Genomic DNA, 19,330 nt, shown 5'->3' on the forward strand with positions numbered 1-19,330 from the left:
ACAACTTACAGATCACAGTGGATCTACAAATACACAAAACATTAAATAACAGGCAGAATATTGGTCAAATTGCACTTACTTCTCTTCAGGCATGTCAGGTTGTTTATATTTGTTCAGCTTATTCGCATTTTTAATGAAAGGATAGTTTGTAAATGTAAATGTTGTCATGTAATTTAACTTTTCTTTGCACTAAAACAAAGAGAAAATGTTGGAGTTATGACAGTATTTTACTGTTCTGACCCACTTTAGATAATATTGGTCTGTATGTGAAACCTGAACTAAAATAAATTTGACATCCCTAATTTCTTTACTTCTTTATTTAAGGATCCCCATTAGTTTCTACCAAAGCAGAGACTATTCTTCCTGGGGTCCATTCTCAATATTAAAGTATAACAATTTTTGCATTTACAAAGCCCAGCTCAGCACTTAATTGTTTATATCTTCAGTGTAAATTTTGCATTTCACAAATCCATCCTGTGGGCCATATTGAACCCTTTAGTGGGCCAGTTTTGGCCCGTGGGCTGTATGTTTGACACCTCTGCTTTAGATTATAAAGGCTGGTGGTTTAGACTGACAGCAACGTTTGATGCAGATCTGGAAGAAAAAGGGGAACAGTGTTGTGAAACCTTATCTTGAAACCTACCAATATTTAATAATATTTATATAATATTTCCGTTCGGTAAAAAAATAGAAATTAAAAAAAAAAGAATCGCAGCCCCACTACCACCATCACCTCAGTGTAACGGTGCAGATATAAATGTCTAAAGCTCATTAGAGGCTTGTGTTTCCATGACGACACCCATTTTTCTCCCAGTTTGTCCAAAGCCGATGGGCACCTCACAGTTCTCTATGCTGGCAAAAAAAACCTCATAGCCAGTCTATAGGTCAGGGGGATCAAATATGTGGTCTGTAGGCCAAAACTGGCCCACCAAAGGTTCCACTCTGGCCCATCAGATGAATTACACTGAAGATATTAACAGTTCAGGGTGTGGAAGTGGAAAAAAAATAATAACATAACCTAAAAATAATGACTCCAAATTTAATTCTTGGTTTAATGGCAAAAAATATATATTACATTATACCTATAAATAATGACTATTCCAAATTTTTCTGTTTGTTTTACTGCAAAAAATAACATTAAATTAAGAAAATATTTACATTTACAAACTATCCTTTAACAATAAAATATAAATAACTGAAACAAATATGAACAACCTGAAATGTCTAAAGAAAATTAAGTGTAATTTTAAGAATATTTTGCCTGTTACTAAATGTTTTGTGTGTTTGTAGATCTGGTCTGTAACGCACATGTATAAATGATTAGTTGAGGCATTATATTGTTAGAATTGAAAATAAATTTCAGGTTTTTTTCAGGTTATTCACATTTTTTTTTGTCTGGATAGTTTATAAATGTATATATTTTCATATTTTGATGTTATTTTTTGCACTAAAACAAAGGCAAAAAATTGGAATTGTCATTTTTAGGCTATTTTGTTATTATTTTACTCATGTAAGATCAAATTCGGTTGAAGGTGACCCCTATAAGAAAATGAGTTTGACATCCCTGCTATAGGTGGTTGCATAGGTGTGTTCCATCCCCTTATATGTGCAGTTTGTGTGCTCTCAAAGCCTTCTGGGATGCAGCTCTAGGTCGTCCTGTCATTGGCTGTACCTCCAGTCGGTCATGTGTCTGCAGTAGAATAATGCAGTCTGGGAAGGGTTATTTATTACATGTAATGGTTAGAGATTACAAGTCACCTGGTTAAAAATATAATAAATCCTGGAAATATTTCAATTAATTTGTAAAAGTAAAGCTTGCTTCACATGATTAAGTGTTGATTGCTTCTCTAACGAGTGTTTTAAGCTGGTTAATGATGCTGAAAAGTCAAACATTGTCTAAAATGAGGGGAAAATGTAAATTAACAATGAGTGATACAGTGTAGTAGTCGACCGTTGTGTTTTTGTTTTGTTTGTTTGTTTTTTTTCAACGTACACTTATACACAGAGCAGGGCAGCTGTTGGTTCATGTATTCTATTAATATCACAGCTGTTGTTAGATAAAGTGACAATTATTTAATGCTAAGAGCTTATTTTAACCCTTTCGTTCTCTGCAGGTTTGACCCATTTATTTATTTAGGGTTGAAAAAGGTAACAAAATATCTCCAACATTACCATTCATACAGATGTTATCTATTAGAGCCCTTTTCCTATTTTATACATGAAAAGTGTAAAAAACAAAACAAAACAACTCAAAAAAGAAACACGAACATAAGAACTGGGTGCTTACAATTTCGGTATTTCTCACTTAGAGGACATTTTTAGAGGAGTGATACAAATTCAGGACGGCTAGAGAATACAAACTTGATCCATTTGTCCCAAATATGACAAAATTTATCCCTCTGGATTCTGATAGAGTCAATTTTTTTCCATTTTGAATATTTGCAAGATGATCTCGTACCAATCTTCTGTTGTCAGTGGAGTTGGGTTTAAACACCATTTTGACATTTAATACAAAAAACCTCAGTAAAGGACATTTGTTTTAGTCACCCAGAGATATTAAAACATTTTATACTTTTTACATATTTATTTCCTCTTTGTATTACATGACTGCTGTTGTGTTTTCATGTCATAGTTAATGTAGGACATGATGTTGTGTAATAGATATTTTTTGTAAAACCCGAGAAACCACACTGCTCTTGCTCCCAGAGACATTCATTACAGATCAGTGACCTATTTATGAATGTCAGAGAAACTTTTGACTAATTCTACATAAATATGAGGTTAAAACTTCCGTATTGAGGCTTGTTTTACATGATTACTGACCTGGATTATACTATGAAGGTACAGAAGGGTGTAATTTAAAAAAAAACAAAAAAAAACAAAAACATGTCCGACTCAAGCTTTATATAAATCATTTTATGAAGGACAAAACTTTTAGGAAATATGACAGTATTTATTAATAGATGAGTGTTTCTGAGAGAGAATGCTAATTTATGTTTATTTGTTGTTTTTCTTTCCTTGTTAAGTAAATACTGTCCAATACAGATTATCTCAAAATGCCATTTATAATCAGCCCCATTAATCCGTCTGCTTTTATTCTACATATAAGCTCTTTACTGAAAAGAATATACTCAGATATAATCACCAGTTCCACAACAGATTACTATTGTTTTGTTTATTCTGTAACTTATACAGTACTGTTACTGGTACTTATGTCCAAACACTAAAATAATACCAGCTCTTGTGTACAGGGGTTGGACAAAATAATGGAAACACCTTCACCTCAAGATGATAATGCCCCAATCCATACAGCTACAACTGTTAAAGAATGGCATGAGGAACATTCTAATGAAGTTGAGCATCTCGTATGGCCGGCACAGTCCCCAGACCTCAACATTATTGAGCATTTATGGTCAGTTTTAGAGATTCAAGTAAGACGTTGATTTCCACCGCCATCGTCTCTAAAAGAGTTGGAGGGTATTCTAACTGAAGAATGGCTTAAAAATCCTTTGGAAACAATTCACAAGTTGTATGAATCCATACCTCGGAGAATTGAGGCTGTAATTGCCGCAAAAGGCGGACCTACACCATATTAAATTATATTTTGTTGATTTTTTAAGGTGTTTCCATTATTTTGTCCAACCCCTGTAAATTTTGAGCTTTGAGTTATTTTATAATTTAAAAAATGGCTGCATTATACATCTCTCTTCAGGTGTGATTGGTTTGTTGCTTTATAACAAATTAATTAAATTAAAACTCATTGAGATGAGGTTTGAGTTATTTAAAACATGTTCACAAAATACATTTATAATGTGCTGTAAAAGAAGAGATAGATGAATGGAAGGAAAAGTGCATGGATGTAAGAAAAGAAGAATGAACGGAAAGAATGAAGGAATGAGAGATGAATAATGCATGAATGAGATAAATGAAGAAAGGATGAGGAAGGATGGGTTGAAGGAAAGACTGAAGGAAAAGGAAGGAAAGACAGAAGGATGATAGATGGATGGATGAAAGGACAGAAGGATGGATTGAAGGAAAGAGTGAAAGAAGGAAGGATGGAAGAGTAAAGAGATGAAAGAATGAAGAGTGGATGGAAGGAGGGGTTGAAGGATAAAAAGAAGGAAAGACTGAAGGATGATACAGATGGATGAAAGGACAGAAGGATGGATTGAAGGAAAGAGTGAAAGAAGGAAGGATGGAAGAGTAAAGGAAAAAGATGAAAGAATGAAGGGTGGATGGAAGGAAAGGAGGGATTGAAGGAATAAAATGAAGGGTTGAAGAATGGGTTGAATGAAAGAACGGATGAAAGGACAGAAGGATGGATGATGGAAGGAAAGGATGGATGAAAAAATGAAGGAAAGATGGATAGAAAGATAGATGATGAAAGAACAAAAGGAAGGAAGGATTGGCAGAAAAAAGCAAGAATGGAAGGAAGGAAGGAATGATGGAAAATATCAAATAAACTAAATTCAATCGTAGCCCAAACCAAAGGTCAGATGAAAACAAACATTTTCACGCTCAATAAAATAATTCAACACAAATCACACGTTAAATATTTGCACCTTTTATTATAAAAAATATTTACAAAGATGCTGCAATGTTTTTTCTTGATATAAAAAAATGCATACATTTTACAACGGTAATTAGTCTTTGAAGTTCTAGCTCCCATTCAGACCAGAGTGACATCCTTCAGGAGTGTTGTGGTAAGGTATTAAGCGTGTCGTAATACTGTATTTTTGTGAATACATTTTATTTGCCTGAGTTAATCTCTTCATCACAATAAGGAACGATTTTTTTTTTTTTTTTTTTGAAAAATGCATTTGATTTTTCCACATCTTTAGGAGAAAGGCAACTGTTTGCATAAAAGAATTAAAGGACATTTGAGCTGTATACAATCATTTCGAAACACGTATGACGGAGCTGCATAGTGATTTGAATAGTAACCCGGTAATTATTATTACTCATAATAATAATAATAATAAAAAAAAAATGTGAGGAATAAATAGGTACTGCATTCAAAACAGAGGGCTAAATTTGGATAAATATAATTTCATTGGGCCTCACGGTTGTTTTGATAAGTCAATATGGCATGTCTGTACCTAGATATAATAAATACAATAAATAAAAATAATAAATTAGATGGGTTAAAAGACAGAATTCTTCATTTGTAGTCGTAACAAATGACAGAAACAAATATGGCTTCTTGATGCAGTTATCACCCCGGGGTTTCTCCAAATGCTTGAGGAAAAGCTGTTATTGTTTTCATGTAAAGCAAAGCAGGAAACGTTCGCTTGCCGGCCGCTGTAAACTCACCAGAAACTGATCGATTTTCACCGGCGTTTGTTCGGCGGCCGGCGGCGAACTCCCCGCCCTGCGTAAAGCTTTTGAGAAAATGAAAGAACAGCGCCTAGAAAATGTGCTGATGCCAGTCCTGACACCGGTTACAGTCGACTTGTTTTTATACCAAACCATGGGAAGACACTGTCTCGAGTCTGGCTACATTAAAATCTTAAAAACCGCTTGAGAGGGAAAAAAAATAATAATATCAAATGATACTTGCAAAAAATCCCCCAGCTGTATAATGCAAAAAAATATATTTCTATATACATATACGTACATATACATATATTCCATTCATAATTGCTCAAATCTTTAGGAAAATATGCATTGATTCATAGATTTGGATTTACAATTTGTTCTGGTTTCTGATGCGTGTAGTGTGATGAATTGTTCCTCAGTTCATGTAACAATAAATAGAAATGGACAAAATGGCGACCGGGAGGAGCTAACATGACAGAATGTATGACAGACGTAAACATGGAAAGTACGTAAATAAGAATGCATCATGGTATAAGTAATTATCTTTGCCTTCTGACAGATATTGTTGAGTTTTGGGGGGTTTTTTTCAACAAAGTAGGAAAGTAACTGCTTCACCTACATGCCTTTGTGGCACATGAATCCCAAAATTTAGTGATTTTAGCTACACTACATTACCTGCCAATTACATTTATGATTAATATACAGGCCCCGACAGTAGCCGTGTTTCCATCAGTGTATTTTTTTTTTTTTTTTTTTTTTGAAGTACCACAATATTTTCTCCTCATTTCATCTGAGGTGGTTTTTGGCCTTTTTCTTCACGACATTTTCTGTAAAATTACATTTTAAATATTGGAATAAACTCAATCATAAGTCCTGTGTATACACATTTTTACACAGCCCCAAGTCAAACAAGAGTTAATGCACTTAATGGGAAAAACGAAAACACATTTTCCAAATAAGTTTTATGTAACTCGCACAACAGACCAGATGTTTCCCCAAAATCTTTGCAGATATTCACAAACAACACAAGAACATGGCTGGTAGAGGCAACATGTACATGTGGACGAATAACACGACCAAATTATTACCCAATCTGAAGATGAAGAGGCATTATAGCCATTTTAGATTGAAAACAGCAGCAGGATGCTATTCCTCTGATACGTGGTTAATTACAACCAGCCAAACAGAGTTTAATCACTCAGAATGGAAAATTTTCTATTTTGCGATATTTCAAATGTTTGTTGGAAACACGGCTAGCGTCTGTCAGAGCCAACTAACTTCTACTCTACTAGTTGATCCCATATTTACTTTGGCTTGCTGTTAATTTCCCACCTTGTCCCAAAACTTCCAACAATCTCCATGTGTAACAATACCACATACAGAACATGCACGAGTACTGTGCATAGTCTGAGAACAGTCTGTGGGATCAGTACAGGCCAGAGGAATGTTCTGAGTTTCAGGATCCCACTATGATTTCCATGATGTGGTCCAGTTCGTTCAGATCCGACCTACAGCTGGAGCTGGAGCTCAGGGCCGTGGGCCCGTGAGAGGAGAGGCTCTCCAGCAGGTCGTAAGGCCCCATCTTTGGAGCGCTCTGCATTCCTGTCAGCACCGTGTCGAGGTCATAATAGGATGGGTCCACGTCTGAAAACAGTTCCTCCAGTGCTGGATCAGGAGGCGGCGCCGGGTGCTTGATCTCAAAGGTCCCAAAAACCTGCTCTCCTGTTCTGGAGTCTGCAGTCAGGTGGTCCCGGTCTCCGTCCTCTCCTTCTGACACACACTCCTCGCTGTCCTCCTCCTCATCTTCATCACACTCTTCCTCCTCTTCCTCCCAGCAGGGCCCCATGCCGAAGGGGCCGGCGAGGTAAGATGCAGAGGTGAGCTGAGGCGAAACGGGCGACAATGTGGACATGTTGACCTCGGACTCCACATCTCCCTCCATCACCGCCTCCTCTGAGCGGTACCCGTCCTCCAAACCCACCACCGAAAACGGTTTGGGGCTCTGCCCGGCCTGCGCCGCCGCATCCGTTTGCCGACACAGCACCTCGGTGGCCACCAGGCGGTCTGCGGGACACTGCGCAGCCGCCAGTGCCTGGGTCATGATCTGCCAGGTGCCGTCCTGGGTCATCTCCTCCTGGATCTGCCGCACCGTGTTGGCAATGAGCACCGAGCGGCACAGGTTGGGCTCCACCAGCATGTGGCAGAGCTGCAGCTTAATGAGCGACATGTCGAGAAGCGACTGCCGCTGCAGGCTGTAGGAGGATGACAGCGTCCGAGCCGCTGCAGCAGATGAAACCACGGGGCCCGGGTCACCGCTGGGGACCGGCTCCTCTCCGGAGTCTGAAAACTTACGTTTGGTGCCCTTCGGGAACATGTTGTCTGTCTGTGGTGATGGCGAGGAGATAGAGACAGAGTTAGAAACTCAAAAACTTCTCCGAGCTTCAACAATCTTATCACACTGACAAACAAACAAAACATTTGTGAATTAGCTAGTGAAAGGAGTAAGTGCCATGTAATTAATAATGTACATGTGTGATGTAATGAGGCTATGTGGTGTACTATTTCTGTATGGACATGAGGGAGCTAGGGCTACATTAAACTCTACAGGTTTAACTCTTTGTGGACTATATAAATAGTGAATGGTTGTTGTTTTTTCTTAAAGTTTGCTATACCTTTCCTGTTGAGAGGCACAGGCAATAGCATAGCAGCTTGGTCCCGGCTGCAACGCTTCAAGTACTTTTGTACGAGCGACAAGCAGCTTTTGTTCAGCACCATTTCTGCCCATTTTAGGCCAGTCTGAGGCAAGACTCCTGCTGGGCGGAACAACCACACTTTTAACAGACCACTGAGCCACCGAAAATAGCATAGTTACCAACTAAATGCGGACGCTGCATCAAAGTTAGCACACAGACTAGAAAGACCTTTGTCAGAAAACAAAAACAGCACTCAAGTTACATGATCATTATATTCTTTCCACCTGCCACCTGTGATCAAGAAAATATCCTAATCAATCAATAAAGTGCTTTTATGGGGTAAAAGTGATAAAAAAGAAAAGCATTTACAATATTCATGATACAGTATACCACCATTAGCCACTAACATTTACAGGGGGTATCAGGTTTCCGGGTCTACGCACGCCACGCTTCAAAACTAGTAGAACAAGATTTTCACTTTCTCTTCACTGGGGAGGGGAAGAAAAGTAGAGTCAACTTCCTTATTACACACCGCTTCAAAACACACAAATGTCTTAGTGGAATAAAACAACAGTCCTGCCAGCGTTATAGGCCATCTGACTTCCCAAAATAAACTGGATGCGAGTAAATAGGAGACTGAGCTCTGAACAGAGGCCTGTGGCATTTAATTTTCCATTAGAGAGATAAATAGTGTGTAGTGTCCGGTTGTGTCTCCTCTGTGTAAAACCTGTGGGCAGGGCATTTGGGTGAATGATTCCACTTGTTTCAGGTTTCTATTTGTGGTACATTTTTGTAAAAAAATTACAAAAAGGTAAAAAATACAAGGGAACAGTGAAAATATTGGTACATTTTGGACTGTAAAACAGAACAGTTTACAGAACAGAAACAAAACAGCAAAGAATTGACAACAGTGTTTTAAAAACTACCCACTTTGCGCAAAAAACAGAGGAAAATTAAATACACTAGACATATTTGCCAGATTCATCAGACACCAACAAAGCAGATTCTTACACTTGTTTTCTTTTCATTTTCGTTGTAGGAAATGCCAAGCAATACTAAACCCCATAATCTGAGCAAATTACATACCATTTTTAAATTAAAACAAGAACTGGAATCACAAAAACACCACATTATTCACAGCGTCTTACACTGAATCAACATGTAATTACATATATCACCAAAAAAAGTGATTTTCATTCATTAGAAATTGACTGCTCTCCCATCATTAGACACAGACCCTGTACTACTTATTACAGAGAAAAACCAGACATGAAAGAGAAAGGAAGGTGAAATTACAGGTACTGGGTTCACTCCATTGATCACGAGTGAAGTGGATTAGCACCATATTTAACAAAAATCAGAATCCATACCAAAAAAAAAGAAGTGGACCTAATATACACTGAGTGACTTGGGAGCCCGAAGGTCTTTGAGTCCTCGTTTGCATAGAGTAACATTTCCTGACAGTGGACAGAATAGGAAAAAAGTCATTTTTGAAGTTGCCCGGGGATCTAAAATACAAAGGGTGAGAAAACAATCATGGATGTATGTCATTTATCTCCATGTGTAGTGCATTTGTGCTGGTCCCTGTTAAATAAGAGACACTAGAGAGCACTATCTCCCTAAAGAGAAAACAAGCAGAATGCATATGTGCAGAAAAATTCAAATAGAAAATGAGATTCAACCAGGAGGCACACTGCACAGAGAAGAAAAAAAATACATGATAGACGGTACAGGTATATTAATAACTGTCAGTTTTGAACACCCTATAGTTCAGCATTCTCATGTTAAATCTCAAGGATTCTACTTGTAATTATAAACTAAATAATATCAATGTAGGGCAACCATATAATTAAGGTAAGTTCTTTGTTCAGACACCAATTGAACCTGAACAGCTCATGTGTTTCACTATGATTAGGTAGCTGTAGCAGACAAATGTTACATCTCACATCTCGCAGCTGATGCAACAAATCCAACAAATACTGCAAGACATGTTAGCATTACAGTGTTTCACTGTTTCCAGATCCTCATGTCATTATGTAACAACATTTGGATAACACTTCTCAACAAATTATATCAGTTTTACAGCATTTTTTTTTCTTTCACAAGGCTTCACTTTGTTCCCTTACTGTCTGCAGTGGCTACACTGTTCAAGACATGTAACAGCCAAGACCTCACAACCTAATGATGCTCCATTATGTTCAATAAATTCATAAACAGCACTCTGATACAATTATACAAATACCTCACAAAAACATTTCACACTGTAGCAAAACCAAACACATTTACAGCAAAACTATCTCAAAATCAAGCAATTATACTTTAATCATCCCTTCAGCAACTGCAACATTTTAGAACATTAAATATTAATAGACTACGGTGCAGTAGTCTACAAACATTTAAAGGCCCCCTCCGCTAAAAAACAGTATGTTTCCATGTTCCTTCACTGTAATCTTTTAGTTTCTGTCTCTGCCGAGGCTGACAGGGTCACATTAGGTTCACATTTGTCTGTTTAAAGGTCAGATGTTTGTCTGTGCTCAACTAAACCTATAATTTAGGGCATTTACTAATGACTTGTTAACAATATTTTTGACAGCGCAGATATATAGAAGCTGATTGAGACCTGGTGGATAACTTACACTAGTGTGATGTGAAACCCTGAAGCAATCGCGCCACAAAGAATGAAAGTTGACTTTAAGGAGAACAGAAAAAAATCTAAACTTTTGAAATGATCATGTGCATGTTGATGGAAAAGTCCCTTTGTTTTGATAAGAAATTACAACAAACAAACTATAAGGGAAGGGATATCATTTTCAACCACTGTTATTGAGGTCAAGTGACTTTATGGGAGGAAACACATCATCAAACATATAACACATAATTATTACATTATTAACAGCAGAGTATTTACAGTATTCCTTGTAACATGACTGAGGGGATCTTTAAAAAAACAAATCCATGACAGTAGAGCTAACTTTGACAAATATATTTTGTTTGCTTCAGATGCTTAATTATAGTGAATGAGATGCACCCAATGGTTTTATTATCAATAGAGCTCTTTACTGAATATATAATAGTACAACATTTATTATAAATAATCAACACAGTTAAGAGATTTAACAAGCCAATGCTGACATATGAGGTGCTCAAACTTCTGTCAGGCAGATCAGGAAATGAGTAATCAAGAGCAATTTTGTTTTTCCACCTCGTTGAAACTAACACTGCTGCTTGTAGTGCTGAAAGTACGGTGTTTATATTGAACAATGCCATAATTTGATAGGATTTTAAGCACAACATTACAGCTAAACGGAGCATTTGTCTTGTTTCTATGCTAGGAGCCAGAAACCAAACAAAATGCAGCCTCGCTTTACGTCAATGGCTCCTAGCATGACCCATCCCCCACCGTAAAAACCCAACACTTTCTCAGCTCGCCGTGCTAAATGAATAATAAAGTTAAAATGTTTAAAAGGGCGGCGGTAGCTTCCTTTACCCTTGGTTAACACTAATACAGTCAATGTGGTTTACGACAGCGCCGTGCCGGGGCCGCGGGAGCCGGTTTAAAGAGCGTCCCGGGGCTCCTGGCCGTGCCTGCCGCATGCTTTGTCTTTTCGGCATCAGAGCTACCGAGCGACAATGAGGCCATTTTGCGCTAGTAGCTAACAGCTAGCCGGCTAACTAGGCTACGAGGCTGGCTGCGGCTAAGCTAACCGGGCTCGAATGTTCAGTGAAACGGAAAAAAACCGGAGCTTCGACGGCCGGTGTTTCGAGTCAGTTCGGCCTACTTTGACCCGTTTCTCCCCTTCTCATTAAAAAAAAAAAAATCACCGCTAGCAAAACGTGAAGCTAATTAGCCCCAAAGCGCCCACCCACCCTCCGTTAGCCTGCCGTCCTCCGCTCCTCGGTCCTTCCTCCTCCTTTTCTAGCCAAAAACAAGAGTTTTCACCGCGGCTGGGCTGTTAAGTTCCTAAAGACAACAAACGGGTCCCCGGGTGCCTGCTTAAAACGACTATCGGCTTGGCGGTTCGCTGGCCGGACTCACCTCGTGTTTGTGTTATTTTATTCCCGTCTCGGTCATAGGATCGACGGCAGGGAAAGCGGAGATCAGGTTCAGATGAGATCATTCATGCCACGGCTTCAAAAACTGAGCTACCTCTGTCCTGCTGCTGCTGCGGAGCGGTAGGACGGCAGGAGGGAAGGCAGGCAGAGGGAGGGGGAGGGGAGCCGACAAAAGCCAGCCATATGCCTGGGATTCCTCTCTACAATCATTTCTCCCTGTTTTCTCTCCTCCCAGCGCATTAATTTAATAAACAAACCAATGCCTTGTGGTTGGAGAAATCAACAACAAATAAAGGGTCAGGAGTTATCCCGGGTTATACACATTAATGCTAACCCCATCCTTCTGTCTAAGCCAAATAAACCACAAATATATCTAAAATATACATTAAAAACTGTAACTTTGATGCTCTAGCCTAGTTAGATTACAGATGTTCTGTTTTTGTGGGTCTTTTGTTCTTGTTTGTCTTGGAGGTTGTTTATATATTTTTTTAACTGTTTATTTTTCACAGATCTCGTTCATGTCACAGCAATAGAGCACATTAATACATTTTATTTCATTTTACCAGAATATTATGTGTTGCCTGAATCACTCAGAAAATACTGTAATTTTATTGCTGACAAATCTTGCGTATAGTGGAAACACTGGTATGACTGCCTCTTGAAAGTCTAGAGGGTTTTTTGTGTTTTTTATTGTGTTTGTATTTATCTGTTTGCTTTTTAATGTGGACAATGAGTCTGAAATAAAGCCTATCTATCTATCTATCTATCTATCTATCTATCTATCTATCTATCTATCTATCTATCTATCTATCTATCTATCTGTCTGTCTGTCTGTCTGTCTGTCTAATATTCTTTTATAATTTGTGTTGTATCCTGATATGAAGTACTTGACATAGATACGTTTAATTAAACATGACACAAACAAAACACTTAAAGGTTCAATATATTTAAGATTTAGGGTGATTTGGAGTAATGTATTTGCAAAAATGAAACAGAATAATTGTAAGTATTTTTTTCATTATTGTATCACTTGTAAAAAATAATTGCTGTGTAGTCATTACTGTAGAATAAGATGTTTATATGTGCCACCACATTTCTACAGTAGGTCTGAACAGATTTCTGGTTATTCTTCTTTTACATATTCTATGACACATCATCCAGCATTAGGCTACACCCACTAATCTATTTAATACTAATATTCTAGAGTATAACCAGCAGGGGGTAGTCTGGTATTAGAACACACCTAGGATCAAAACCATCAACAAATCAACCCTATGTATCCACAGACTGTATCAGTCACTGAATAACGTATTAAACACATCTGTATTTTGGTTTCATCAAGGTTTTTCTTCAAACTAAAATATATAGGTGCTTATTTTGACAGTCACTCAAAATATCAGTGTGTCTTCACGTGCTGCATCAGCTGATAGTTTACATCCAGTGTTTGGAAACACCAAAACACTGTTCACCCTACTCAATAAAACTTTCCAGCCACCTGACTCCCTGCCCCCCCACATGTACTCGTCAAGCACCTGCCATTCTCTACTGCAATTCTTTAATGACAAAATCCACAACATCCACCAGCACCTCTGTCCAAACTCACCGCCTGCCTCTCCACCTGAACCACTCACACTCCAACAGTCATTTTCCAGTTTCCAACTTCCTGACACCTCTGTAATCGCCAACCTTATCAAAAACTCCAAGCCCTCCACCTGTCACCTTGATCCGCTCCCCACACCTCTGGTCAAATCCTGCCTTCCCTCTCTCCTTCCCCTCATATCTGCCATCACTCATTCTTCCCTGACCACTGGAACTGTTCCTCCACAATTCAAAACTGCAGCCGTCACCCCCATCCTCAAAAAACCTGGTCTAGACCTCAACAATTTCAATAACCTCCGCCCCATATCCAACCTGCCCTTCATTTCCAAAACTGTTGAAAAAATAGTCGCCGCTCAACTTCACACACACTTAATCACCAATAGTCTCTACGAGCCCTTCCAGTCCGGTTTCCGCCCACACCACAGTACAGAAACCGCCCTTCTAAAAATCACTAATGATCTCCTCCTTGCAGCTGACTCCGGTTCACTATCCATCCTGATTCTTCTCGATCTGAGTGCAGCCTTCGACACCATCTCACACCCCATCCTCCTCAGTAGACTCTCATCTATTGGCATCACCCATACCCCCCTCCGCTGGTTTCATTCTTATCTGTCAGGTCGCACTCAGTTCGTTCAGCTCAAATCCTTCAGGTCAGATCCCACCCCAGTTACCTCAGGTGTGCCCCAGGGCTCAGTCCTGGGGCCCCTTCTTTTCATCATTTACCTTCTCCCCCTTGGCAATATTTTCAGAAAATTTAATATCCATTTTCACTGTTTCGCGGATGACACCCAGCTCTACCTCACCACCAAACCTTGCTCCACACTCCCACCCTCCTCCCTCACCTCCTGCCTCTCTGAAATTAAACTCTGGTTCACCTCCAACTTCTTGAAACTCAATAGTGATAAAACAGAAATGCTCCTCATTGGCACAAAATCCACTCTCTCCAAAACCAACACCTTCTCCCTCATTATCGACAGCTCCTCAGTCTCCCCCTCACCTCAGGTTAAGAGTCTGGGTGTCATCCTCGATGGCCTACTGTCTTTCAAATTCCACATCAATAACGTCACCCGGTCTGCATATTTCCACCTGCGCAACATCAACCGTCTTCGCCCCTCCCTCACCCCCCATACCACCTCTATTCTTGTGCACAGTCTCGTAACCTCCCGCCTTGACTACTGTAACTCCCTCCTATTCGGTCTCCCCCAAAAGTCCCTCCATAAGCCCCAACTGGTCCACAACTCTGCCGCCCGCATTATCACCAAAACCCCCTCCTACCACCATATCACCCCTATCCTCCAGGAACTACACTGGCTCCCAATCAAACAGAGAATTGATTTCAAACTCCTCCTGTACACATTTAAATCCATTCACAATCTCGCCCCTCAGTACCTGTCTGACCTCCTCCATGTCACCACTCCAGTCCGTTCCCTCAGGTCCTCCTCCTCTATCCACCTCACTGTGCCCCCTGTTTGTCTCAGCACCATGGGAGGCCGAGCCTTCAGCCACTCTGCTCCTCAGCTCTGGAACTCCCTCTCACCATCTATCCGTAACTGTGACTCTCTCCCCACATTCAAATCCAGATTCAAAACTCACCTTTTCAGAATAGCCTACCCCCCATAAGCTCTAATCTCCATTATACTGCTTCATTTCTATATATAGTAATTATTTGTTTTAATCTGTTTATTTCTTTGTATTTTATGGATTGTTTGTTTTATCTTGTTGTACAGTGTCCTTGGGTTTCTTGAAAGGCGCTTATAAATAAAATGTATTATTATTATTATTACATTATAGCTCTGTTTGCTTAGCTCTGTTTTTAGACAGAAAACAGCCACAGTGAAACCACAAATCCCCTCTGTTTTCTGTATGGTTTGTGTTGTCAGTAGCTGAACTAAAGATCTGTTTGGAATTGAACAAAAAAGGTCAGAACTGTCACAGTTTAGTCTGAACCGTGGATCAACAAACAGCCACTTAGCAAAGACAAGAACATCCCATAATATAATAACTTTATAACTCACTGGTAAATGGACTAAACTTATATAGCGCATTTTATACACCTTCATGGTGCCCACACACACACAAGTGGGCGGCTGCTGTCATGCAAGGTGCTGCCAGACCCTGCTGGGAGCAATTTAGGGTCCAGTGTCTTGCCCAAGGACACTTCGACAGTCAGAGCCAGGATCTGAACCTTCAACCCTTTGGTCATTGGACAACCCCCTCTGCCAACTGAGCTACAGTTGCCCCACTGGTGTAGAAGAAATTATGACATCAGCATCAAATTCCATTTGTTACATGTCAAACCAATTATTTGTAGATGGGACCACCATAGGGGAAGGTAATGGGTATTTAGGTGGTTGTGATCTACAAATTCACCAGTAGATGCTGCCAAATATTACACAGTGAACCCTTAGCGAAACATCCAAAAATACTACAACACACATGTATCAGACATTACAAATAAGTTGTTTCAGTACAATTTGTATGTAATGAACTCATATAGACAATGTGTAGAAGACCTAAAAGACTGTGTGTGTTTGTGTCTTGTTTTACTTGACTGTTTTATATTTATATATATATTTTTTTTATTCTTGGCTGTTTTAGAGTTGATGCGTGTATTTTACTTAAGCACCGTACAGAACATAAAACCAAATTTTATTGCACTGTACAATGGTATTTTGCAATGACAGTAAAGCTGTATCTGTATTCTGTTCTATTCTATTCTATTCTATTCTATTCTATTCTATTCTATTCTATTCTAAATTGCTCTATTCTGTTTAATTCTATTCTAAACTATTCTATTCTATTCTTAATTGTTCTATTTTATTCTTAATTGTTCTATTCTATTCTATTCTATTCTATTCTATTCTATTCTATTCTATTCTATTCTATTCTAAACTGTTCTATTGTATTCTATTCTAAACTGTTCTGTTCTATCCTATTCTATTGTATTCTAATGTAACCCTTTAACATTCAGTGTTTACACAAAAACACAGAGGTCTATATAGAATCTAAACTCTGATGTAATTGTCTGATGAAGTTTTTTTCTACAGTCTCTTCATTCAAGCTCTTTTGTTTTCATTTGTTTACAGACTGAAGGAAAACACTGATATCCTTCAAAAACCATATGATACGGTCAGATGTATTATTACCATCAGAGACAATGTCCTTTTAATATAAGCATTAAAAAATCTGAGTCAAGCGGTCAGACATTGCGGTAAATATGACAGTTATCCAACATGCTGTTTTTCATCTGAATTCCCTGGACAGATGTTATAAAATCATCCTAGTTATTGAGAACATTTATAAGCACTAAGAAAAAACAAGAATATTAATGTTTCGGGATAATGCGCCTCCATGTTACATTGTCACATATGATTTAAAACATGTAATAACAGGCCGATGATACAAGACAATAAGAAAACAATAAAAAGACGAATATCAGTGTCAGAAATATGGACTCAATATGATCATGTTGTGCTGCATTGTTAAACACAGACATAAAAAGACACATAAAACACAAATTATATTGTATTCTCTTTACATTATCGTCTACTGACAACCTGTTCATCCTAGTGGCATCCTAATGGACACAACAGGAGAAATGCAGCTTTTAGCTTCATCTGTTAAAATAAATATATTATGTAAGTATCTCTCTTAAATAAACTAAAATAATTTTAATTTTCATAGTTAACATGTTTACAGAATACTGACCTGTATGTAATAAAAACCCATAGGGATGCATGGGAACTTATGGTCATAAAACTGCATTTATAATTATTTCTCCTTAAAGAATGCATCAGAAAAGTGTTTTATTTTAGTTTTTGTGTTTTTATGAATGAAGAATTATTTCTTTGTGATCTTATGAGCCTTTATTTCTATTGTTTTTTGTGAAATATGATAGAAATACAGGAAACACAGCAAATTCTCTGGACTGAAATCAACTTGATGTTCTATAATGTTGAAGTGAAAATCCAATATTTAGCATGTTTACTTGGTGTTGGTGATTTTTCAGGGGAAAAAACGTGGCAAATATGGATTATATTTTTCATTTTTCTTTGTGTATTTACAGTATTTTGCCAGGTTTCACACCATATTTTTGGTGTCCACCTCAAATACAAAAACTATCTGTTGAGCTTTTCCTTAACATATTAAATAACACCTGAGCAATGCATAAAATAACGCATTTTAATAAATGGATTAGCATTATTTATGAGAAAAGGTTCTACGAGGAAAAGTAAAATCTCTTTGCAATACACAAATATGCTAATTGTTATTATTTGTGGTTATTAAATGGCAGTTAAATGGCATTTATATATCTAAAAATCAGACTTTTCTCCCTCCTTTCTGTCTGTATCACATACAAGATGTTCAGATAATGTCAAACTCTGAATGAAAAAACCTTTAACTGAGACAGAAAAAAAAAGAAAAACCTCAGGCAGATACAGCCAAATGACCGCTCCTCTATGATAAACATTAGAAGAAGTCAAGAAATAACTGTAGTATGATTTTATGTAATGACTGACTCAGTAGAAAAAAAGCTTGAGCAGATAAGAAGAATACCACACCCTACAAAACCCTATAGAATCAGTTTCATTATGAGAAACAACCTTCTTTATCAGTGTATGTCCCCTATAATGGGTCATAATAGATATCTGATTGTAAATGTTCAAACAAAACTGAGAAAAACTACTGAGACTGTTTTTTAAATTGAAACAAACTGATTATTTCTTGAAAAAAATTAGCTTAGATATCTACAAAAAGAGCAGATGTTGTCTATTTGAAACTGCATTAGGCCAATATGCTCATTGGCGACCCCAAATGGCAGTATGAGGAACTGCAACACTAAGACGTGAACGTGAAATGTTCAACAGTTCTGATAAAACATCATATCATTTGTAATCTGAAAATAATTCAACCTATTGTGAACTGATTTTGAGTCCAATATTTAGACATTTACCCAGAACTTGAGTCAATCTATTTGATCATCGTTGGATGCAGTATGGCTCTTTTTTTAAAATTCAGATTATACTATGTTTAGAACTGTATATATCTCTATCATTACAAGATACCCAGAAACAGATCTTATATGTATACCAAGAGTACAGCGTTTGTTTTGTCGCTAAGCACTGAAACTAATTCTACTAATAGGGGGAGGTTACAAAACAACATTTTTCAGGTCTTTTTTAAGTTTTCAGATGTTGATAATCATTCACATCACATGTTTTTAGAAAGGAATATTCTTTATTGTCATTGTAACATGTACAATGAAACTGAGAAAAAACCATCCAGTAAGAAAAAAACTATTAAGGATCATATAAAAAAAATAAGATAAATAGGTTAAACAGCTAAAATTAAAAAAAAAAAAGAATGACAAGCACTATTAAGATAAGATAAGATATTCCTCTATTAGTCCCACGGGGGGAAATTCCACATGTATCGGACACCACAACACATCCTTATATCCTTATCACTGCATTATTCCTGTATTGCACCTTACATTGTCTTTAGCTGTTATTTAGTACTGTTATGTTATGATGCGTTTATAAATTTACAGCAGATTAAAATAATTATACACCATAATATTGCTTTCAGACCTACTCAACATTTGTAAATTGCGAGTTCTGTAGCTGGCCTGTTTTGGTGTTAAATATTCTTTTTAAAATTAGATT

The 19,330-nt window shown here is 37.8% G+C and overlaps 1 protein-coding gene across 4 annotated transcripts; it reads right to left on the bottom strand.

Annotated features, from left to right (window-relative positions):
• Positions 1-4,551: 4,551 nt before the first annotated feature.
• Positions 4,552-12,208, bottom strand: cdca4 (cell division cycle associated 4). 4 transcript variants are annotated; one of them, XM_030126166.1, is made up of 2 exons: positions 12,049-12,208; positions 4,552-8,129 (listed from the first exon to the last, which is right to left on the bottom strand). In XM_030126166.1, exon 2 carries the CDS (start codon positions 7,691-7,693, stop codon positions 6,776-6,778), a length of 918 nt encoding a protein of 305 aa, XP_029982026.1. In that variant the 5' UTR covers positions 7,694-8,129; positions 12,049-12,208; the 3' UTR covers positions 4,552-6,775. The 4 variants fall into 4 exon arrangements, with proteins under 4 accessions (XP_029982026.1, XP_029982024.1, XP_029982025.1 ...); XM_030126164.1 differs by having other exon boundaries at positions 4,552-9,520; XM_030126165.1 differs by having other exon boundaries at positions 4,552-7,702; positions 12,049-12,207.
• Positions 12,209-19,330: the final 7,122 nt, after the last annotated feature.

This window comes from Sphaeramia orbicularis, chromosome 22, assembly GCF_902148855.1.
Source record: "Sphaeramia orbicularis chromosome 22, fSphaOr1.1, whole genome shotgun sequence".
Classification (NCBI taxonomy): Eukaryota; Metazoa; Chordata; class Actinopteri; order Kurtiformes; family Apogonidae; genus Sphaeramia; species Sphaeramia orbicularis.